Raw genomic sequence first — 23,407 nt, 5'->3', positions numbered from 1 at the left:
GTGTTAAACATTTTGTCTTCTTGCAGGTCCACTATTCTCCCCAGAACTTCACGGACAACATCAGGAAGGCTCTGGACATCCTCCATGCTGAGGTGTGGAAGCTGGTCTGCGTGGCCTCTGTGCAGTTCAACCGCGTCCTTCTTGGGCCTCAGGCTTGGCCCAGAGGCAGCTCTGGCTTCCTGCCTGCCTTTCCCTGGAGGCCAGTGCTGACCATGCTTTGTCCTAAACACAGTGTCAAGGGGGGGAGGTGGGGCAGGAGGGATAAGGAAGTGGACGGGGCCACATTAAAGACCACAGACCCAGCTGGCCCCAGACCCAGATGAGAGACTGGATTCCCTGGCCTTGGTCCTCTTAGGGACTGGTCTTGCCTTCCCTCAGGTTCCTCGGGCATTTGTGAACCTGGTAAATGTTCTGGAGATCATCAACCTGAGGGAGCTGTATCAGGAGAAGAAAGTCAGCTGCCCAAGGCTGATCCTTAGGTGAGAAGGAAGCTTCCCCAACCACCTACCCACCCACTCCCCGGCCCCGTTCCCTGTAGCGCCATGAGACCCTTAGCAGAAAGTAATCTCAATTACTTAGAAAGCCCAAGGGCAGATGTGTGAGAAGTGTTAAGACCACCCCATTTTCCAACCCGACAAGGCCTAACGGGTTTTCGTGACTGAGCATAGGCCTCATCTACCCTCCAAGTATGTACTTACAACCCAGCCGTGCTCCTGTTGTCATGGCGGCTCAGGACACCCTTCAGTTCTCAGGGGAGGGAAGAGTAAAGTGTGAGGAACGGAGTGGTCCTGCGTGGCCAGGCTCACGGGCCACCACTAAGTGTATCCAGAGCTTCCCCACCCCTACAGGCCCATCTCCAGGACAGAGGGAGCTTCTGTTTGGCATGGGTGCTCCTGGCTGGGCAATCACAAATGTAGGGCTCTTGTCACTTAGAGGAGAGGGGGGACAAATTATAATCAGGATCTGGAGGACAGTCTTCCCGGAGCATAGAGCGCCCTGGTCCTGGGAAAGTCCCTGAGAAGCCTTCTTTATTCTGTCTCCAGAGCCAAACAAAGGTAGTTCCCTCTCTGATATTACACATCTCCATGACCTTCAGGGTTAAGATACCCTTCTAACCCGAGCATGAACATTTCTCACAGCATTGCTTCCTGTAAGGCCCTCTCTGGACCATTAGCCCAGGCCACGGTGGCTGTGCCCCAGCCCAGCTTCCTCCCTAGCTCTGCAGCTCTTCCCAGGCCCCCACCACAGCCCTGGGCACACCACGTGCTGATTATTCATGTGCCTCTCCCCCAACAGCCCTGACCTCTGTCTGAGTCACTGCTAGCACAGTGTAGGGGCTCTGTGGCTGTTTGCTGAATGAGTGAATGAATAATTCACAAGGGCCAGGTTTGCTCTTGGAAATGAAGGGGTACCTTGGCCGCCACCCTGAAGATCCATGCCAGACCGCACCTGGGGGCCCAGATTGCACAGGTCCCCCGGGGAAGGCCTGAGGACACCGTGAGCAGGAGGATGGCTGCTGGATGACACAGGCCTATTAATGCAGCTGGTGTCAGGCATGCTATTTTCAGCTGCTGACTCATTCTCTGGCTCCCACTTTCTCCAGTCACTGGGCCACACGGGGGATTCAGTGTATTCATTTCAGAGCAGCTTACCCCCAAATCTCTTGCTACCAATCACTGCGGGGTTTTTAGACAATTAAAGCTAAAGGTTCGGAGTAGGCATTTGCCAGGTCTGTTCTCAGCTCTGAAATGGCCAAGTCACTGACAGGTTAGGCAGACTGGGGGTCACCATGGTCTGCCGCCTCTCTGCTGTCCTGTCTCAGTGGTCGAGCCTTCCTCGGAGGGCCATCTACTCTAAGCCATCTACTATTACACCCTCACCCCCTTAGACCAAAAGCCTGGATATGCAAGGTGGCCAATCACAGCAGAGATACAGACTGGACAGAAGCAGTTTAACCAGGGATCAGACCAGACGTTCTTGAGTTCAAGTCCTAGCTCCCACACTTAGTCTCCGTGTGACCTTGAGAAAGTACTCAACCACACTGAGCCTCAGTTTTCTCATCTATACAGTGAGGATAATGATAATCCAACCTCTTGAATAGCTGAGAGGATTAAATGCGTTCATACCCATAAAGCTCTTGGCACAGTAAACAGTAATATGCATTAGCCCCTCTTATTTTTGTCATTTTTATTATTTAAAAGTAGGTGTGCCTTATCTGTGCCATCTGTCTTCAGACAGTCATAAGGTAACTCAGCTCTGTAAGTCCCTCCTGCAGATGTCAGAAGTAACTATTTCACTTTAAAGAGAAAATCCAGGTCTGTTGAATTTTCTTCGGCTTCCTCTGGTACCTCCAAATTAAATAGGTTCTGAATCTCAAGCCAGGGTCATGCATTCAGATGGTGATTTTGATGGGGTGGGGCCTCTCCTTGGTTTGGTCTACAGGAATCTGTGCTCCTGTGTCCTGAAGTTTGATGATAACGCACCAGAACTTGCCTCCCTCATCGAAGTCAATAAGAAATACCAGGTAAGCCAGGAAAGGTTCTAAGACTGCCCAAGATGTCGTCTGATTGCTCTGGTTAGAAAATGAGCACATGCTTACGTTATCTTGACCCCAGCTGTCCAATGTGAGGTTACCACTGACCAGTTTACAGATTTAAAGATACTCTGAGAGGCAGCAGGGACTGTAATTCAGTTTATTTGAATCAAGCTGTAAACAACGAAGTCACTGAACATATTTCACCAAATCTCAGTGCCTGGCCTTACACACACACAAATATATTTCCATTTGTCCTTGAGAAATGTTTATGAGCTTCCGACTCCTGGCTGGGAAACCGTTTCTGTCTAAGAGAGTCTAGAGGATTCAGTGAGATCACTTGCATTTCCTCTGTCCTCCTCTTCCAGGGAAACAGGTGTTATTGGGGAGCACAGGGAGAAAGAAAGTCAGCAGGTGATCTCCAAACATCCTGTGGGTTCTTCATTTGGGGACTTTTTCCATCCAATCTTTGAGCAGAGCAAATGGATCACTTGACTATGTTGAGTTCCCCCAAACAATCATCCAGTCACTCAAGAGGACAATGGTAGCCTTCTAGCTGTCTAGGGTAGGCTGCAAACAGCTTCCAGAGTGGTTCCATCCTTCAAACCCATGGACTCCTTGGAGTAGAACCACTTCCCTGCTTTGAGGCAGCCATGCCTGCCAGGGGTATCAGGGCTCAGGGGAATGAACTTCTATCTATCACCCTCTGGGTGACTCCCCAGCTGCACCTCCTTCTGCCGTGGGCAGGCACCTCTTCCCCTGGTGAGGAAGTCCATGGCCGACAGCAGGCGGGGGAAGGCAGCCAAGGTTATGGCCATGAAAGCAAGGCTGCTCCAGATGGAACAGGTTCTTGGGTGCAAGCAAAAAAACCTCTGCACTGCTGGTTAATTTTGGCAGATGTGTTATACGAGCAGAGTGTCTGAAAGAGTTAAAAAGCGAGGCTCAGAGGCTGTGCCATGAGAAATCACAGAATCGTGAAATTCTAGGGTCCAAGCCATAAGGATCAAAATCAGGCCAAAGAACTAGTTCAGTGGAAACATTGTGGACACAGCTGTCACTTCTGCTTTTAGGAACTGAATGCAGCTGCCACCCTTAGCAGAAAGGATTCTGGGCTGTTCGTCTTTCTATCACCAGCTCTGGAGGGCCCCGGGGCCTGTGCCTAAGCCCTAGTGTGAGGGTCATTGGGAGAGCCAGCATTCATCTTTCTCCCCTTCTACAGTGGGAGGCAGGTTGCTCTTAGTATAGTGGAGTTTTTCCAAACATAGAAAGTGGATTCAGATGCTGGTGGTCAGCGAAAAGGAAAGGAAAGGAAAGGGAAGGGAAGGGAAGGGAAGGGAAGGGAAGGGAAGGGAAGGGAAGGGGAAGGAAGGGGAAGGAAGGGGAAGGAAGGGGAAGGAAGGGGAAGGAAGGGGAAGGAAGGGGAAGGAAGGGGAAGGAAGGGGAAGGAAGGGGAAGGAAATCTATTCACCAAAATTGCCTTCACCAACCTCTCTAGTCTGCCATTTCCAGGTCTGATCTCGGTTACCAATGAGATCCTGGAGGAGCTCGCAGGTCAGCCACAGCAGGCCATCAAGCCCGCTCTCAGAATCTTCTCACTCACTACTTTCTGCAAAAGCTATGGTTCCCGTAACTCGCCATGGAGGTGATCATTGCATTAAAAACCACCATGAGCCAGGCATTCTAGACACTCTTTCATTTCTCAAGGGATGCACAGTTCCACTGTGTGCCATTGTGTCTCATCCACAGGGTAATCAGTAGCATCAGAAGGGATCTAAAGGATGGTCCAGGCCTTGCCAAACACCCTTCATTTACAGAGGAGGAAAGAGAGGTCCAGAGAGGGGGAGAGCATCTTGCTGAAAGTCACACAGCTACTTAGTGGTATTGCACTCTCTTTCTGGCTGCCCCTGGGAAAAGGAAGTACATGGTCCTTCTGAAATGCCCCCACTAAGGTTCCTGACTTCCCTCTCCAGCCAGGGTCCTGGCCCCATCTGCTAGAAATCTGGCAAGCAGTGAAATGGCAGAGGCTGGCAGAATTTGAAGCCAGAATTGGGATAGTTGGTCCTCCTGGAACCAAGCCCAAGTGGGAGCTATGAGAGTAACAGCCCTGTTACCCTCCTGGACAGATCTGAGAGTTTCAAAGAAGTGTACAAGCACAGGACCATTCATGCGCTCTCTCTCTCTCTCTCTCTCTCTCTCTCTCTCTCTCTCTCTCTCTCTCTCTCACACACACACACACACACACACACACACACACACACACACACACACACACCATGCACGAATGATAGAAATGGGCAGTAAGTGCCATTGCTGATTCACCTTTGATTTTCTAAACAAATGTAGGGCAGAAATAAGTTAAATGTAAGGATTATCCCAAAAAGTCATTTGTTCAAATCAATACTCTATCCCCTCCCCAATGTCCCCTGCCCCAGTCTTTAATCAGAAGCTTTAAAAGGAGATCCAGCTGATGGTCTCGGGTTTTTCCTTATCTTTCCTTTTGTTTTTGTTTTTGGTTTTGGTTTTTTTTCCACAGCCTCGGTCAAATATATGCAATGGCAGCTGGGGTTGGGGGCAGGGTCTGAGATAAAGGCTGATCTAAAAAGTAACTAGTTGGTTCCGGATAGGTTGAGATTTTGCTACAGATTGATTTCACTCCAGGGTCAGACTCTGTTTAAACTCTATGGCAGAGAAAAAGATTGCACAAGGCCCGGTGCAAAGAGGCCCCTGACCCTTGCCCCCGTTTGCCTCCTGCAGGAGGGGACTCACCAGCTGGTTGAAAATGGGCGATACGACACAAGGGAGGACTTCACGGTGGTCGTGCAGCCATTTTTTGAAAAAGTGGACATGCCAAAGACCTCGGTAACGAAAGCAACAATCATGGGTAAAGGGGAGCCACGCAGTGTCCAGTTTGTAGTGTCATTTCTGTATCCAACGTCCCTATAACGTGCCTCCCCCTTTTCTGCCCTGTGACCAGGCGGGGCTGCCCGACAGCTCTTTCTTCGCTCCTGACTGTTTCCACTTCAGCAGGAAAGCTCACGCTCACGCGGCCAGTGCCCTCTGGAACAACATGGTAAGACGACTGAGGTCGGGAAAATTATTCTCCCTCTGGGAGGAGAAAGTCTCTGGCAAGCTCTTGAAGGAGTTCAGAGGCCCATCACTCAGGCTGTGTGATCTCCCACACCGCAATGATGACAAACCACATTCCCCACACCCCTCCCTCCCTTCCCCAGCCCCGACCTGCCTCCTGACCTTCCCATTCTTGCCACCTCTTTTCTGCTTCTTGCCTTAGCTGGAACCTGTTGGCCAGAAGACAACGCAGCATAATTTTGAACACAAGATCAATATCACATGTCCGACCCAGGTAGAGTGGGAAGTTCATCCTTGCAACAGGTCTATTTATCTGAAGCATCTTTTCCAGGCTTTTGACACCTCTGTGAGGTTTCTCAGTTCATTTCACCCCCAGATCCTACCCCTACCCCTACCCCAGACTCAGTGAACCATCCACAGAGCCCTATCTGGTTGGACCATGAGGGGTGACAGCCCCCAGTGGCCAGAGGCCCCTAGGGTGCTCCTTTGTCCACGTCCCAGGGAACCCTAGCACAAGTCTGGGCTGCACACAGTTCTCTCCAGCTGGGAAGAGGAATGTGACAGCACCACCCAGCTCTCATTTTGGAGACTGAGGGCGGTAGCGATCCTCAAGGACAAGGATGGGACAATAGGATACCCTGTCTCCGTGTAGCCGCTGCCTCCATGGTGGGATAGAAAGAACAAGGAACTGAGACCCGGAATAACATCTGCTAGGACAAGGGTTGGGGATGGGGCTGGTCAACTGGAAGCCAGAGCAAAGAAAGCAGACCCCTATGCTCACTCACCAGTTTTCAGGAAGATTCTTGGATCTCTGTAGCTGTTCCCTCACCTCTACGCATGTCTCTGTATTCCCAGAGGGGTCCCTAGACTGAGCTGAGGCTTATGTGGGGCAGGACCTCAAAGCACCTGTCTTTTCTTGCCTAGGCAGAGTGGGAGTGGCATGGGGGTGGCAAGGGCCCTAGGGAGGCTCTGTTGGGAAGGGCAGGGTCAAAAGGAGGGGTGATACAGCTGCCCCAGCCAGCTGTGTGGGAACCTGAGAGCAGACTTGCTCCTCTGGAGCCACTACAGGGTTTATTCTAATCGTTCCTACAAGTTCAGGTTGCAGAGAAGGCCCAGTGCATCCTGGGAGGGAGCCTGCAGTGGTCAGCCTGGCAGGGAGGGGCTGGGAATGTGGGGCAGGGGAGGCCCAAAGTGTTGTGCGGAAAGCAAGCAGAATTTGCTGGAATTGCTCACCGCCCTCTTCTCACAGTTCTGGCCGTTTCTGAGAACCTACAAGAACAGCGTGCAGGTACGGGCTTGTTTCTCCCCTTTCTCCACAGCGGGCAGCCCCTGGGCTGGGACTGGCCCAACAAGGCGGGGTGGGAATGCTGGCAAGGGTCCTGATAGGCAGCCGAGGGGAATGAACGCTTCTGTGTGAGATCCGCCACCTACGCCTTCGGACAGGGTGGCAGGCAGAATAAGCCGCACTGGTAACAGCCCAGGTGGAGGCCAGCCAGTCAAATCACAGCCTCATCAAAGACATAAGTGAAGATCGCGTTCCTCTTCATAAAACTGCCACAGACACAGAGGTGGAGGGGGGTGGGGTGAGGGCATTGAGTTGATGCTCTGATCTTGCCTTGGATGGTGCGGGTTCTGAACTCGGTTAGCGGATCCCAGCCTGGGATCACCTAGGGGGCCTTCTTCAGTGCCCCTCCACATCCCTCCCACCCCCCGGGTGGGACCCAGGAACCTGTGTTTGGTAAAGCTCTCTGGGTGAGTGTGACACCTAGTCAGCATCTCGGGTCCCTTTCAACCCGGGATTCCAGGATTCATTCTGTGCCTGTAGGGTCATGGGAGCCAGCTGCTGTGCAGGGACAGAGCTCCTTCTGCCTCACCGCCCACCTCAGGTAAGTTCCTCATGAGACACCAGGACCCCTGGGCCCCTCCACGAGGACTCAGGGGCCAACAAGTGCTCTGACAAGACTTGGCATATGGAACTAAATGACACAGGGCTAGTGCTTGCTTCCTGTCTGGGTGATTGCCTGGGATATGTCCCTGCCTTGTCCCCCTCTGCCCTGCAGCCATGTCATTAGCCAGCAGGACCCGTGGTGACCAGGCCAGGAACCGTTTGCTGCCTTCTCATTCAGCCTCTTGAGGGAGCACATGTCGGGGAGCCACATGAGTTCTCCCTACCCCAGTGGTGTGACCGCACTGAGGCCCAGAGGTGGGGGTGGGGTACCCGGGGAGTCCCAAGAGTGAGCCAGCTCTGCAGGGTGTCCTGTGGTCCCAGACTCTGCAACTTTCTAGCCCTACTTTCTAGTAGAGAGATTTGGGACAGGGAAAGGCCTGACATGATTATTTCTCAGATTTTGGGTGAAAACCCAGAGCCCAGCTCTAAACGGGCTGAGCACCAGACTCTGTACCATATCTCAGATGGTCTGGTGCCCTTGCGGTCCTGTGCTCAGGTCACTGCTGGCCTCCCACACGACCACTGGCACTGAAGCGGTTGATTCTACTCTGCCCTCTCTACCATCTGTCCGTCCATCTGTCCATCCATCCATCCATTCCCTCTCCTTCTCCCTCAGCACCTCTCTCCCCATAGGTCCAGGACTTATCGTTGGGTCTCTTTATGGGAAAATTCCTCATATAACCTCTGTCGGCCTCCATGGCCCAAACACACATGCGGGTCATATTTCTGGTCTTGCTTGAAGCAGGAAGCCGTAGGCTCCGACTACAGGTTCCTTCCCACGGACTCAAGTGTGTCCACTTGTCTTTCCAGTGCACACCCTGAGACCGGCAGATATCCAAGTTGTGGCTGCGCTGGGGGATTCTCTGACCGTAAGGACTCTTGGGCCCCAGTTGGGGTGCGGTGGGGCTGTGCCAGTTCCAGGGTCTGCACCCCGGCCTCTGTGTTGCCCTGCACCCCTGTCCTGGCTCTGTCGATCTGAGAGCATGGCAGTGGTTTGATTTTGCAGCCACTTTCTCAAGCAGGTGTGCAAGAGGAAATCTTTCTCAGGAGTCAGCTGAATTGTTTCTTTTTTTTTTCAATAGTTTTTTTTTTTTTAACGTTTATTTATTTTTGAGACAGAGAGAGACAGAGCACGAATGGGGGAGGGTCAGAGAGAGGGAGACACAGAATCTGAAACAGGCTCCAGGCTCCGAGCTGTCAGCACAGAGCCCGACGCGGGGCTCGAACTCACGGACCGCGAGATCGTGACCTGAGCCGAAGTCGGCCGCTTAACCGACTGAGCCACCCAGGCGCCCCACAGCTGAATTGTTTCAAATAGTGGAGGTTTTGAACACCTAACGACTTTTTTTTTTTTTAATGATTACAAAAATAGGTCGTTTCAACTCAAAACAATCTTCTAAACCTACCTGTGGGGGTGCTCCTTTCCCTTTGGATTGTGCTTTGGATTGACTCAGCCCCTCTTTCCATCTTCATGGAAAGCAGCAGAGTCCATAATTGTGGCTAAAGCCCTGTTCCTAAGTTCCAAGAAACAGGGCCCTTACCATCCCAGATGACCGATTGCCTTACAGAATGTCCCAGAGGGAAAGAGGAGACATGTGCAGTTTGTGAGAAATCTGTCCCCTGCCATCCACTCCAATCTATAGGCTCTTTCTTCATGCTTATCAAAGAACTTAGGAACATAGTGCTGGTGGTAATGATATGGCAGCTTCTCAGATGTGCGAAGCACTGGGGAGTTTTCAAAGCTGCTTTTACAGCTATGATCCAATTTGGTCATCAAAATAATCCTAGGAGATCAGCAGGTCACGTCCTCAGTTAAGTAAGGAGACAGCTGAGATTCAGGGAAGGCAGATAGCTGGAAAGGAGGTGGCAGAAGGCAAGCCTGGTCTCTGACTCCCGGTCCAGGGTCTGTTCGTGCCACGCGATGCGTGTGTTGGGAACCGCCTGTGTCCCTTTCCTCTGACTTACTCATTTTCCTACGTATTTTGGTATATATTCAAAGGCCGGCAATGGAATTGGCTCCAAACCAGATGACCTTTCTGACGTCACCACTCAGTATCGGGGGCTGTCATATAGGTAATGTTAAGCCTGTACCCCCTCCCTCCCCAAGTTCACTCTCAGAACCTAGACGAGGGGGGTTGTCTCTTTTAAACACATAAATACCAAAGAGGAAGGACCAGGTCTGGAAGGGGCTTTCAGAAGAAAAACCTGTATATTTCTGCAAAATGTGATCATACGGTGAATGGAGAGGATATTTTATTGTTGATAACTTTTTTGCAGAAAAAGAAAACCAGGGTTCTTGTCAGACTCCTGGGTCAGCAAATCCAACATGAAATGCACCCGAAAAGCACCAAACTTTTGAGTTTTCATCTGCCTGTTTGTGTGTGTATGTGCACGTGGAGATCTCCATCTGGTTACCGTCTCTGTGCATTTATCCATGTCATTCTGCACTCACACCTCTGCCTTTACATGGATGTACACATCTGTCCAGAAAACTCTGAAATGCAATATACCACTTCAAGAGGAGATGATCAAGACAGAGTCATAGCCCCTGAGCCCTTCCTGTATGCCTGCAAGATACCAGGCACTGAGGCGGGTGGGCGGTGGGCGAGGGGACGTACAGGGAACACAGACAAATGCCCGTGCTCAATTGGCAAGTGCTATTCAAAAATGAAAGATACCCGCCCGCGGGCTACAGGAAGAGAGAAGAGGGAATAATCAACCCTGCCAGGGGAGAGGGAGGCTTTGCAGAGAAGGTGGGAATGGACAGATTAGCAATTAGATGAGAGAGGGCATTCCAGACAGGGAGCAGAAAAGCTCGCGGTGCGTCAGGGGAGTAGGCGGATGCGGGTGGGTTTTCTTAAGTTTCTTTCGGTTCCCAATGAAGTTCACGTTTGTGGATGCTTCACAGTAACAGGCAATTAGCTCAGAATTCAAAACAACTAGAACAAGGCCAGCCAGGAGAGGGCAGAGTGCTAAGGAGAAGTTTTGCAGCCAGACCACACGCTCGCCTCCTCCCTTTTCTGCCCAGTGAATTCAAGTGGAGCGTTTCTTTCAGGAAAGGGAGAGGGAGCAGTGTGGGGATGACCGAGACTGTGGCACTTCTCCCGCCAACTCGGAGGACAGCCCCAGAGGGGAAGGATTTCCTAGGTGGGGAGCAAGGGAGAGAGGGCCCCGGGTGTGGGTAGCAAGAGGACACCATCCACTGAAGTAAATGCCTCCCAGCTCCCGGGGGACCCCCAGGTTGCCCCAGCCCCTCAGCGGGGTAGAGGGGATCCAACTCTGAACCAAACCAAGCCTCGCCGTCTGACCACCGTGCCCCAAATGTTACTGAGGCTGTGCAAAAAAGGAAAGCCAGAGCGGAAGAAAGCAAGCAGGGCTTATGACATACAATCAGGAGACGGCGTGAGCGACAGCTGCACTCAGTCTTAGCTGGAGAAGGGTCACAGTGTGGGGAACAGAAAGTAAGGTAGACAAACCGGTCAACGGGGGTTGGAGCCACACCTGGTGGTTCAGTCTGGGGAAGCCGGGTGGTGTGCCCTCCCTCCCGGCTGACAGTCCAACTGGACAGATTCCTGGGCTTTGGATACAAACAGGCAATCTTCTGCTAGATGTTTCTCTGTAGCAAGGGGAAAAGTCAGCCATTGCTCTATTTCTCCCTGCAGGGGAGGCCAGGTGTGGCTTAATGTTTCAATTTTCTGTATTCAAGTGGCTGTTGTGCCTTTAAACCCTTTATTCTAAATGTTTCAAATACCCGGGCCACCATCCACAAGTGTTACTGATGGAAACTCTGGGTCAGAGCCTGAGATAGTTTGACACTTTGGTAATATATACAGTGTTTCCCAAAGAGTGTTCCATGGAACACTAGCCTCCTACATTTTCCCCGACAAGGGCAAAGTTCTTTGTATTGGGCAGGGAACATTACCTACCATATCCTTCCTCTGGAGAACTCACATGTATGTTAGCATATTAAAGCCTCTGAGAAGCTCTGCAATGAAGACATTTGCTTAAATTGTATCTGTTTAATCCAGTGTTTCTCTTCATCCCAGAAACCTTTCTTTATTCACAGTACCGATTAGCGTGCGCGCGCGCGCACACACACCTCACCCTCACCCCTGCCCCCTCCCCCACCCCAGGAAATGTCCATGTAGTAGACTGACCTGAGAAAAGCAATTTTCTGAAGCCATTAAAGCTTCTGGATTGGAAGCAATAGGCAATGAATGATTCCAGGTGAATTAAGGCTCTAGCCTCTGCCTCCAAGGAGACAGCAAGTGGAGAGAGGGGGCCGTGTACATTTGGAGAGGGACCATGACCCAGAATTCTTGGGAGATGGGTTGCTGTGAGCAGGACATGCAGGAGGAGGCTTAGCTGTGACTATTTCCAAGGCCTCTTGATCTGTGAGAACCATACAGCAGTGACAGGTGCCAGCTTTAGCTAGCTTAACTATGTGGCAGGCCCAGAGGTCTTTCGAGCATTGCTTTTTCTTCAGTTGAAATAAGTTTGCTTCTTCAGGGCTACCTGAGTGGCTCAGTCAGTTGAGCTTCTTAATCTTAACTCTTGATCTTGGCTCAGGTCTTGATCTCAGGGTTGTGAGTTCAAGCCCTGTGCTGGGCTCCATGCTGGGCATGAAGCCTACGTACAAAAAATAAAATAAAGAAGTTTGCTTATTTGGCATCAAAAGACCAAAATAAAATTTACTCACCAAAAAACAACAAAAAAACAAAAAGCTTTTTCTTTTCATTATTAATTAGGAGTTCAATCTTACTGAAACTCCTTCCACAAATGTCATTGAGCATCTACTCTATAATTCTCTGTGCACTGTGGGTGATGACAGATGAACAAAACCCAGCCTTTGAACTCATGGTTTAATATAAATTACATTAATTGGAAGGATCTCCTATGAAGGAGCTCTTTCATACAGGTCTATTTTCTTTTATGTGTCACATAGTTCTGATCAATGAGGGCTTAAATATTTTTATTCCTCTATACTTATCTGTGTGATTCTCTTTTCTCCCTAGAAGTGTTCACCCAGAGATTTCTGTAGCCTCTTGGTGTTGATTAGCTATGGCATTTGTTTTAGAACAAAGATACTTGTAGGCAAGTAATTACAATAAAAAGTACTTGCTGTCTGTGTTTAGGTATATCTCTAGGCTTGTGTTTATACAGTTATTTTTTATTTTTTAATGTTTATTTTTGAGAGAGAGAGAGTGTGTGTGTGTGTGTGTGTGTGTATCCGAAGCAGTCTCCATGCTCTGAGCTGTCAGCACAGAGCCAGATGAGGGGCCCAAACTCACAAACGGCAAGATCATGACCTGAGACGAAGTCAGGCACCTAACTGACTGAGCCACCCAGGCGCTCCTATATGTTTATGGAAGAAGAAAAGGAGGCAGAATTAGAACACAGTGATTGGAGGAGGTACATGGATTTCTAATTCCCTCTCAAATGTATTTTGATTAAATGCTTTTAGTCCAAAGAAAGAAGGATCAGGAAGCAGCTAAAGCAGTTAACTTCATGCAGAGTTGGAAAAGAATTAGAAGCTCAAACAAATGTCTGATCACTGGCCAAGCTAGGTTCAGACATGGGTGAGAGTCAGGAGAGAGATACCTGGGTAAGGTAGAAGGGCAGGGCTCACGGGACTTCTTCCTCTCTACCACCTGCGGCTGCTGAGCCTCTGACTTGACCACCCTCGCAGGAAATAGTCTTCTTCATTCCAAGCATTTCCTTGAGTGAAGAACCACCGTGACTTTGATTCATGGCCTGTCCTTTGGAAGTCTATACTGGTGGGCTGGTTGCTGATGCTGTGTTCTCAAAATCTATTGGCCTGGAATAATACGCTGGCATTGAGCAGGGGAGGGAAAAAAAAGAAGAAGAAGAAAACACAGTAAATACAGTACATCTGAACATTGGACTTTGTTAAAATAGAAATACTTGTCTCCCGGCCTCCCACATGTATTCAATTTAAATGCATGAAAGGAAATGTAATTTTGAGTGTGTCTTGAGGTTAGATTGAGCACCATGGAACTAGATTCAAGTAGATGAAATCAGATTGGATTTTGGAAGGCAATGAGAGGCCATCCCCCCAACCTCCCGAACCTCCCAGTGAAATTTACCTCACCACTGGGCAGGGAAGACCTAATGCGTTTTCCAAAAGTCTACAGCTCAAGCTGGTTTTTGGGTTTTTGGTTTTGTTTTTAATTTTTGTTAATGTTTGTTTATTTTTGAGACAGAGCGGGGGGAGGGGCAGAGAGAGAGAGAGAGAGAGAGAGAGAGAGAGAGGGAGACACAGAACCTCAAGCAGGCTCCAATCTCTGAGCTGTCAGCATGGAGCCCAACACAGGGCTTGAACTCACGGACCGTGAGCTGAAGTCGGATGCTTAACCGCCTGAGCCACCCAGACGCCCCTCAAGCTGGTTTTTAGTGACCTTTCAAAAGTTAATTCACCCCTGTGCACCTCAGCTTCCTCCTCTGTAAAATGGGGAGAGTCCCATCTATAGCATAAGTTTGCTGGGAGGCAGTAGGTAACTAGCGTAGAGAATCTAGTTCATGCTGGGCTGGGCACATAGCATATACTCAGCTAAGCGCGTTCCTTCCTAAATCGGTGCAAAAAAAGAAAGAGTTCTTTCTTGCCTTTAAATCCTAGATTTGAGGGGAAGCAACACACTGGGGAAATTCAAATTTTCTCAGACTTTCTCCACATGAGGAGGTTGCTAGGTCTGGCACATCTTGCAGATGCTGATGGTGTGGGCGCTAAGAAAGGTGGGGTGCTCTTTCATAGAGTCTAAGTATTGATTCAGTCTCTCTCCCTGGTTTGCTCACTCCCTACAGTTCGGGAGGGGATGGCTCCCTTGAGACCGTGACCACCTTACCAAGTAAGTACCCACCAGGGGCTCGAGTCTGTTCGCTGGTTCCCCCTGACCCCTGGGCTTCCTGAGTGCCCCTCAGCTAAGAAAGAGGATGTAACATCATCTTTGCGGGCTGCCGCCGAATGGGAGGAGAGGCCCATGGACAGGTAGTTGAGGGGGTGGAATAAGCACTGATTTGGAGCCTTGACGCCTGGGCTCAGGCCCTGGCTCTTCTCTGTGCTTGCCCAGGGCAAGGTGGCCTAGGCCAAGTCACCAAACCTTCTGAGGCTCAGGCTTTTTCAACTTGTCCAGAGGGAACAGAGACAATCCAATGAGGTAGTGAGTATTCCCTGCACCGTGAACTGTGAAAGGAAGAGAAAGAAAGGGAGGAGGGAGGGAGGGAGGGCAGAAGCAAGAAAGGGAGACAGAGAGAGAAGGAAAGAAAAGAAAGGAAATGGAAAGAGAAAAGAAAACCTGAGAGGCTCTTGCTGTTTTGGTGTTCCAACATCATTTCCACTCAGCCCCAGTCCCTGCCAGGCACACCCTCTGCCTCCCTGCCTCCCCTCACTGGAGACGGTCACGAAGCCCACTCTGGGGAGCGTGGACCAGACAGAGTGGACCTTCTGGCCTTCCTCTTAAAGTCTCCGTGTCCCGTTCACCCCCTTCTCTCCCAGATATCCTTCGGAAGTTTAACAGAAATCTCAGAGGCTACGCGGTGGGCACGGGTGACGCCAATGGCACAAATGCATTCCTTAATCAGGCTGTTCCTGGAGCAAAGGCTGGGTATGGCGTTCGGGGAGGAGGGCCTGCGGGGTAGAAAGTGGGAGGCACATGGTCGCTCGCCTTTGAGACTGTAATGCTGGCCTCCATGTGCAAAGGGGACATTCATCCGTTTGCAGCGATGATTTGAGAGGCCTTCAGCCACTCTCTTCCCTGGCTGCCCCTGTGACTAAGGCCACAGCGGGGAGGCTCGAGAGGCTGAAGCTGGGACAGGAGCCACGTCCCTGGAGGCTGAACTCCTGACCTTGCTTCATGGGGTGATGTGTTCTAATCGTGCAACGAACCGACTAACCTTATCCCAGTTTTAAAACTCACTGTGACACAACGGTGCCAGCGAGCTTCACTCTCCCCAGAGCCTCACAAGTGGCAGTTCCCCGAAAGCATCAAGGAGTGCCAGCAAATGAACAGACAAGCCGAGAATCTCCAGCCTTGGAGGCTTCTGGGGCCACATGTCATGGCCTATCCCTAGTCCTGCTATGGAGCTAATAGGAAATGCAATTGAGAAGCCAGAGGCAGCTAAAGTGGAATGCTCAGCACCCCCCTCCCCCAGGATGATCTCAGGAGGCCCCTCACCCTGCTTCTGGTGGCTCCAGCTGCCCGGGTTTCTTTGCTCCTGACCCAGCCATCTGAGCCTCCATCACACTGTCACCTTCCTGCTCAGGCCCACGCCCTTCTAGCTGATGGGCACATCCTTCCAACCTGCTCACTCAGCCGGGGAAGACCTTTCTGGATGGCAGAAACATCTGGGGACAGAGGGACCCACCAGCAGGTCCCAGGGGATCATCATGCTGTGGCTCCATGTCACCCACACCTGTAACAGGGGCCTGAACTAGTGGGGCGCTTGGGGTGCTTGAGATCTAGTCTTTCCATGAATTATCTATCAACCCAGGCACGTGCGCAGTATATGTTTATTCCCCACCCCATTCTAAAAGAAGCATCTTACTAAGTTTACCAAAAACATACGAACAAGTAACATGTACATTAGAAAAATCACAGCCACTGGTGGTGGGAAGATGGGGAAGAAGCAGCTGTGTCAATCTGAGCCTTTTTACAGTTATCATGCCTGAGCATCAAACTCTCAGCTTCCTAGCAGCCAGAGTAAAAAGAGAAAGCATGTTAAAACGTTTATAGATCTGGTTTCAGGATCTATACTGGTCCTTCAAAGGAGATCAATGGAATCCCAGAAGAGTCCTAAAAAGGAGACCACGAGTAACAAAGACAGTTGACAATACCCTTGACTACAGCTTTAGGACAAACATATGAGTGGCTTTTCAAAGGGTTATTTGTTGTAATAAGTCTTCAGAACAGGCAAGTAGCTCCTTGTCCTTGAGCCTCAGGATCTCTGGCAGTTCATGCAATGGGGATAATGCCATGGAAACCTCCAGTTCAGGCCCTTTAGGAGGAAAAATCCAGGCACTGTTCCTCAGTAGGACTGATTTCCTCTCCTTCTCAGGGAACTTATGAGCCAAGTCCAGACTCTGGTACAGAGGATGAAAGATGACCATGTGAGTCGGATTTATGGTTATTTTTAAGCACTAATTTTCTAACCCACTAAAGTCCCCAAATGGAGTGGTCTGCCGTGAAAACAGTGAGCCCTGTCACTAAAGGCATTTAAGCAGTGGTAGGAGAGCCCATATCCAAGGCCCTGGAGGAGATTACACCCATGGTGGTGGGGGTGGGGTGTCATCACTGATCACAATGATCTTGAAAGTCCCTCCTGATGCTAAGGTTCTGTGGTCTATAAATCAGCCTCTAAAATTCTTTCAGCTCCGAGATTCTGATTCTATTATTTTGAGTGGGCAAGGAAGTCTTAGAAGGTTGACTGGATTTCCTAGAGCTGTGGCATTATTTGTGTGTTTGTTGGAAATCATCAAGCATTTTCCTCCTGTATAGAGAGTGAATTTCCACAAGGACTGGAAGATTATCACGGTGCTGATTGGAGGCAGCGATTTATGTGACTACTGCACGGATTCGGTAATGGGGGCAGCCGGGCCTACTCATTGCTCCTGACATTGACCAGTAGGCTTGGGGGTCCTCTTTGAGAACAGGCCCTGGAACCAAGGCTGGGACTGTCCAGCTATGCCTGTGTGTGTGTGTGCGTGCACGTGCAAACACACACACACACTCACACTCCTCTTACCCTGTGACCCTCAGATTTCTGGCTCCACCTCCACGTCCCAGGTGGTAGATGTGGTGCTTCTACTCTCCTCTTACAATTCCAGAAAACCCAGAAAGCGGGGCAAGTGTGTAGACCCCCACAGTGGGAGGGAGGACCTGCACATTCACCTCCTAAACTAAAGCTTGTCTTCGGGCTGGCCCATCTTTGGTGACAGCAAGGAGTCAACTGTTCCGATTCTGACACGATGAGCTGGTCACAACCAGGGGCCAGAGGGAGAAGAAGTCCTTTGCGTGGAGCCGGAGGGCGGCCTTCAACTGGCCCCCTACCCTCTCCCCTGAACCAGCCCCTCACCTCCCTCCTCTCTCTTCCCAGAATCTGTATTCTGCAGCCAAGTTTTTTGACCATCTCCGCAATGCCTTGGACATCCTGCATAGAGAGGTGGGTAGGGGTTCCCACAAGGGGTTCTTGAGCTGGACACAGCTCAAGAATGTGGGGGGTAAAGGTGGATGGAGACAAGAAGGTGAGATGCCCCCTCCCCCGAAGGAGACAGCCAAGGGCGTGGGCTCCTCCCTTTTCTAGAGTTTGGGCCCTACCCCAAGGATACCTATTCCATTTGGAATCAACACAGAAGGATCTCAGGCTTGAAGAAAAGTAGGCAGCTCGTGTGCTAATCACCCCCTACCACCACCTGGGACATTGCCTAGGGGCAGCAGCATGGTGGCTCCAAGGCTGGGCCCTGCACTCTGAGCCGTAGGCTGTATCTGGAGCAAGCCCCTCTCTGGTCCTGCTCCCAGGAGCTTATTCCCTTTCTACCCCCCTGACATGGGGAAGCCGCTCCAGCAGCCCAGTGGGGGGCACTCCAACCACCACCTGCTTCTCTGGGCGGCTGAGTCTTCATGCCTGCTCAGCAGAGTGGGTCCAGGGTGGGCTAGAGGGAAATGGCAAATGGGGCACCTATCCCAGCACATTTGAAGCTTGCTGACTGATGGCTGAATAGAGCTGAACCATCAGGAGTTGGACTCCGTTCTGCCATATTGTCCCACGCCAGGAGGCGCCACTCACGCTGTAGCTCATGTGGGCACCGTAGCCTTCAGGGACCTAGGCGGTCATCTGTGTAGAGCCTTCCCAAGACTCCACTCAGGGACAACTGAGCTGGAGTTCTGTAGGGACCCCAGAGCTAGTCCCACTTCTCAGGACCCTAAGGCAGTTTGAGGGAGAAGCCCCCAGAGCCCCTCTCTCACCTGCAGCCTTTCCCTTAGGTGCCCAGAGCCCTGGTCAACCTGGTGGACTTCATGAACCCCAGCGTCATGCGACAGGTGTTCCTGGGCAATCCAGACAAGTGCCCTGTGCAGCAGGCCAGGTAGGCACGTGCTGGCTGCCCCAGAAAGAGAAGCACTGACCCCCTGGTCTGGCTCATACAGTGGTGACTCCTCAGGGTCTTTGTGACTTGGTTTGTCTATGTGTCCAAGTCTGTAAAGGGGGTCTTAGGAGCGCCCCCTTCTGAGAGGTTGGGGACATGGCCCCCCTTACTGAACCTCTGTGACATGGGAGCCACAAAGGAGAAGGTCAGGGCTGGGACAAAGGCTGGTGTTTGAGAAACAGTGTAGTCCAGCCTGTGAAAAGGGGAACCGTGTAGGGATGTATACGTACGTGGTCAAGTTGGAACAGAAAGTGAGGAAATGATCCACAGAATTCGGTTACCTTTACGGGGAAGGAGCAAATTGGGGAACTTCAGAATGGGTGTGTTTTGTTTCTGACGCAGGGTGAGAGGTGCACAGGTACATGTTTCATTCATCTTCATACCTTATATGTACATTTATTTATTTAACCAATAGTTTCACAGAACCAACTGTGTGCCTGGCACTGTTCTGAGTACTTTAGAGATAATATCTGCTTTAACATTAAGTGCATTTCGTGAGCGTGAAATAATTCATGATGAAATTCATTCAGACTCGTTATGAATTCACAGTTCACGATGAAGGGGGACACAGTGAGACACGAGTGTGAACTAAGGAGGTATCCGAGGGCGTGAGCATCAGAGGCCCCCAAATATAGGCTCCCATACCAAGGATGCATTTTAATTTTATTCTTAAGAATTAAACACTGAATTTTCATTGCCTAAATTCATTTGTTCGGCATAACTTGCCACAGGCCCTGTGCCGACAGTCAGATACTGGTTCTCTATGAGTATGAGAGGGTGTTCACTCACGTGCCCTTGGGACTTTGTCCAGTCCCTGTGTCAGGCCGGGAACCTGCCCCTGAGAACAGGCATCAGAGCCGCGGGGCACATGTGCTCCTAAGGTGGGGGGGGGGGGGGTGCAGCTCAAGCGAACAGAACCAGTTCTGACCAGAGCTTCAGCTCCGGGTCCCCCTGCCTCCCCCTCTTTGTGCAGCATTTTGTGTAACTGCATTCTGACCCCTCGGGAGAGCTCCCAAGAGCTGGCCAGGCTAGAGGCCATCACCCAAGCCTACCAGGTGAGACCAAGAAAGGCACCATCCGGGGTGCCCTCCCCCTACTCAGTCAACACAACAGCGCTTGGGGAAGGGAAGAGCTATTCGAGGTTTGAGGACATCACCCTCTGGGCCCCTTCCTCTGCCCCACCTCGCTGAAGTGTCTCAGGCACCTTGGTTAGAGTCATCCCAAAGGGATCCAGGTGACAACGCCCTTGTGGCCCAGCTGCCCTCGGTGGCTTAACCCCGTGCTCAGCCTGAAGAGGTCAGTAGTTATAGGTGCTCCATGGGTGGGCCTTTTCCTCCCCTGCACCCTGGAGGCCCAGCTGCCCCCGTCCCTCCCCCGTTCTTTCCCCCTCCTCACCAGGCAGACCACAAACAGGGGGGTTAGAGGCCCTGAGCCTGTGGCCTTCTGGAGACCCTGCTCAGGTTTTTATTCCTTGTGGCACTTCCTGTATGGCTCTTCAGATTTTGCAATTCCCTTAAAAGAAAGGTGAACCAACTGGTTTCCAGTTCTCTGGAAAGAGATTTGCAGTCACACGTGTTTGTGCTCTTGAGGGAAGGGCTGAGTCACCCCCTCATGCGGGGAGATGGGGGCAGAGATGCTACCCACCACTCCCTTGCTTCCCCCACTGGGCTTTCGGGCCCCCCAGGGCCGGTGTTGAAAGCACCCCGCGTGTACCCACAGAGCAGCATGCGTGAACTGGTGGAGTCAGGCCGCTATGACACAAGGGAGGACTTCTCCGTGGTACTGCAGCCTTTCTTCCGCAACATCCGGCTCCCCGTCCTGGCGGTACGCTCCCTGCTCTCCCCGTTGGGGCCTGGGAGGAGGAAGAAGAAATTCAAGGCAGAGTTGCCAAGGGCTTTCAGGAGAGCGTGAATACAATGGGGAAGAGGCAGGCAACTCTCCCGGTGCTGGTCTGGCCGTACAGCCTCCTTGGGCACCTGAGCTGTGTTCCTAGAGGCAGCCGGATGTGGGATGTTTTCATTACTACTGATAGTGACCTCCATTTTGTTAAGCACCTGCTATGTGCCAGGCCCTGGGTCTGCCGTAGTAAAATCTTCACAACTACCTTTGAGAGGAGTGTCTTCATCCCCACATAACAGGCTCAGAGGGGTGAAGTATCCTTCCTACAATCACATAGGGAAAGAGGGACGGAGAGGCAAGATTTGAACATATCCAACTTCGGATTATACACTTTATGCCACACACGGACCACCGAAGTGATAAAGGAGGGTTCTGGGTAATGGGTCCCCCTATCCCCCGGCCATGCTCTCCACCTGACACACTGAGCCAAAGAGCTCTGTGTGTGCACTGGGGTGGGGACTCGGTTCTCTCCTCCTGGGCCTCCATCCACAGGGTCTCGCCTAGTTGGAGGGGAGCTGGAAGAGGCCTTGAGCGCCCCTGATCACCTCAAGAGAGATGAGGGTGTTGGTTGCCCTGGTGTCAGCTTTGCCCAGGCCTGCCCCAAAGCTCTGCCCCACTCTCCCCACCAAGACCACTGGAACCAGCTGACCAAGGCCTGGGAAGGAGCTTTTCCTAGCTGGCTTGCCAAGACTCCTCAGGGACTAGGATCTCATTCCCTCAACCATGGCATGGGCTAGGGCATTGCACAACTGTGCCTGAAAATAAATATAACACTTCTTAAAAACATTAAATAAGTGGCATTGTGGGGCCAGAAAGGAGAATGGGGGGTTGGGGTCACCCAAGGCTATTGATCTGTGGGATTGCTCTTATCTCCCTATTGAGATGAGCAGACCTTGTAGAAGGCCTCTTGGGAGCTTCCCTAGAGGGAGGGGGGCACCGAGTGGCCACCCCCAGGGGTCAGGCCGATCAGCTGCGGCCCCCTCTTTACCCTCCATACCAAAAGGATCTTAAATCCATTTTTCTGTTTCAGGATGGGCACCTGGATATATCCTTCTTCGCCCCAGACTGTATCCACCCAAGTCAGAAATTCCACTCCCAGCTCTCCAGAGCCCTTTGGGCCAATATGGTAAAATAAGTGGGGTATCCCTGGGTCTCTGGGGCTCTAGTCTAGCAAAGCACCAGCACCTATAGAATGGTGCCTGTTCCTGGCCTCCCTTTGCAAGTAAGGCGTAAAGGAGCAGTGGCTGGCCCAACTGCAGAAGTCTATAGAACCGAAAATATGGAGTCCTTAGGATTCTCGGATCAACTTCACTCTCTCCTTTGTGCTTTGAGCTGTGAGGAGGGACTCTCTTCGGAATGCCAGGCAGACCCCTCACATTCATTCAATATGTTCTACGTGCCAGCAGCTAGGCGAGGCGGTGTAAACCATGTTATCTCAGCCTCTCGCCAGGCCTGCCAGCCAACTCTCAGGAGTTTCTAAGGAAGCCGAGTCCTGGAGACGCAGAGACACTTGCCCAGCATCCCCCAGCAGAGCCAGGAGAGGAGGCCAAACCCCCTGACCTCAAGCTGTGAGCTGTCCCCGCTGCCAGGTGCTGCCAGGGAATGTTCGCTTCAGCGGCAGCAAATTAGTGCACCTGATCTCTCTTTTCTTCCCCAATAGCTTGAGCCACTAGGAAGGAAAACAGATACCCTGGACCTGATGGCAAATATATCCCTCTCCTGCCCTCCTCAGGTAATGGGGGAGGACCTGCCTTGCCCCTCTCCAGACACCACAGCTCAGACCTTGCCCTCACCTGGTCCTGGCCCAGGTGGACTTTAGAAGGTGAACAGGAGGACTTTAGAAGGAAGGAAGTGGCTGGGAACTGAAAGCAGAGGAGAGAGCACAGAAGTCCTTCTTTGACAAGATGAGAGAAGCAGGTGGTGGGGGTGGGAAGCCCAGGCCAAGCAGAGGCAGAGGATCCGGACGAGAGCTGTGGGTTCATGGGAAGGTGGGGGTGGGGGCAAGAAGCCAGAAGTGTGGCAAGAAGGCTCATTTTAGCAACAGCATTTGGGGCCGCTGGGAAAGTCTGACTGCGGGTCAGGAGCCTTCGTGAGAAGCCAGGCGGCTCTGAAGTTGTGGTTAGTGGTCTTAGAGCCAGGAGTGGGAGCTCCCAGCAGGGCCGGGGGTCAAATAGGAGAGCTGGCAAAGGGCACCAGGGAGCTGGTGGAGGAGGGGCCACTGGGGCAGGACTCAGCTCAGGGCTCCTTTTAAGGAGGAAAATGTTAAGTGGTTGTTAAACTTGATTTCAGGCCTAGGGTGGGGGCAGGTTCCCACTGCCTTCAGCTCCCTTTCCTAGGCCCTGTCTTAACAGCTTTTTAACCAAATAAGGCGGAAGCCAGAGGGCCCTCAGGCGGGAGGTGGTTAAAGCAGAAGGGCCTGACCCAGCCTGACCCTTTCCCTGCTGGGTCTGGCGGCCTCACCCTCTCCTGCCCTGAGGGCTGAGCAAGAAATTGACTGGCAGCTCCCCCATGTGTCTACCAGGGCTCCAGGGAGCGTGGGCACCCTAGCTCACACCCATGCTCCCTACCTGCTGCCTCCCCCAGCCCAGCCTCGTGCACCATCAGGAGGGCAAGGGCAGTGGGAAGGAGGCATAGAGAATGAAGGCAGTGAGGGCAAAGGGCTGGGTTGCTGGGTCTAGTGCTTGGAGCGAAGGAATAGGCAAACGATATAACACGGATGCCTCCAGCCCGGTGGTCAGATCTGCTGAAGGGCTGGGGCGAGGTCCCAGAGGGAGCCCTACTG

General features: G+C 51.7%; 1 protein-coding gene and 1 long non-coding RNA gene across 2 annotated transcripts in view; one reads left to right on the top strand and one right to left on the bottom strand.

Annotated features, from left to right (window-relative positions):
- Positions 1 to 23,407, top strand: part of PLB1 (phospholipase B1) — a 143,031-nt gene that overhangs the window by 90,275 nt on the left and 29,349 nt on the right. Inside the window, exons 25-44 of the mRNA XM_042933363.1 lie at positions 27 to 92; positions 379 to 479; positions 2,443 to 2,524; positions 5,288 to 5,392; positions 5,508 to 5,603; positions 5,823 to 5,894; positions 6,870 to 6,908; positions 7,446 to 7,506; positions 8,379 to 8,437; positions 9,568 to 9,641; positions 14,391 to 14,434; positions 15,082 to 15,190; positions 16,641 to 16,692; positions 17,081 to 17,161; positions 17,679 to 17,744; positions 18,566 to 18,666; positions 19,700 to 19,781; positions 20,446 to 20,550; positions 21,656 to 21,751; positions 22,286 to 22,357. Coding sequence (XP_042789297.1) covers positions 27 to 92; positions 379 to 479; positions 2,443 to 2,524; positions 5,288 to 5,392; positions 5,508 to 5,603; positions 5,823 to 5,894; positions 6,870 to 6,908; positions 7,446 to 7,506; positions 8,379 to 8,437; positions 9,568 to 9,641; positions 14,391 to 14,434; positions 15,082 to 15,190; positions 16,641 to 16,692; positions 17,081 to 17,161; positions 17,679 to 17,744; positions 18,566 to 18,666; positions 19,700 to 19,781; positions 20,446 to 20,550; positions 21,656 to 21,751; positions 22,286 to 22,357 — 1,563 coding nt within the window. The remainder of the gene's footprint in view (positions 1 to 26; positions 93 to 378; positions 480 to 2,442; positions 2,525 to 5,287; positions 5,393 to 5,507; positions 5,604 to 5,822; positions 5,895 to 6,869; positions 6,909 to 7,445; positions 7,507 to 8,378; positions 8,438 to 9,567; positions 9,642 to 14,390; positions 14,435 to 15,081; positions 15,191 to 16,640; positions 16,693 to 17,080; positions 17,162 to 17,678; positions 17,745 to 18,565; positions 18,667 to 19,699; positions 19,782 to 20,445; positions 20,551 to 21,655; positions 21,752 to 22,285; positions 22,358 to 23,407) is intronic.
- On the bottom strand, positions 12,170 to 20,518 carry LOC122216477. The gene is made up of 3 exons (XR_006200923.1): positions 20,444 to 20,518; positions 13,170 to 13,399; positions 12,170 to 12,197 (listed from the first exon to the last, which is right to left on the bottom strand). It is a non-coding gene; the product is annotated as an uncharacterized LOC122216477 (long non-coding RNA).

The sequence above is a fragment of the Panthera leo genome, chromosome A3, assembly GCF_018350215.1.
Source record: "Panthera leo isolate Ple1 chromosome A3, P.leo_Ple1_pat1.1, whole genome shotgun sequence".
Taxonomy (NCBI): domain Eukaryota; kingdom Metazoa; phylum Chordata; class Mammalia; order Carnivora; family Felidae; genus Panthera; species Panthera leo.
This window is presented reverse-complemented; position numbering and strand designations above follow the sequence as displayed.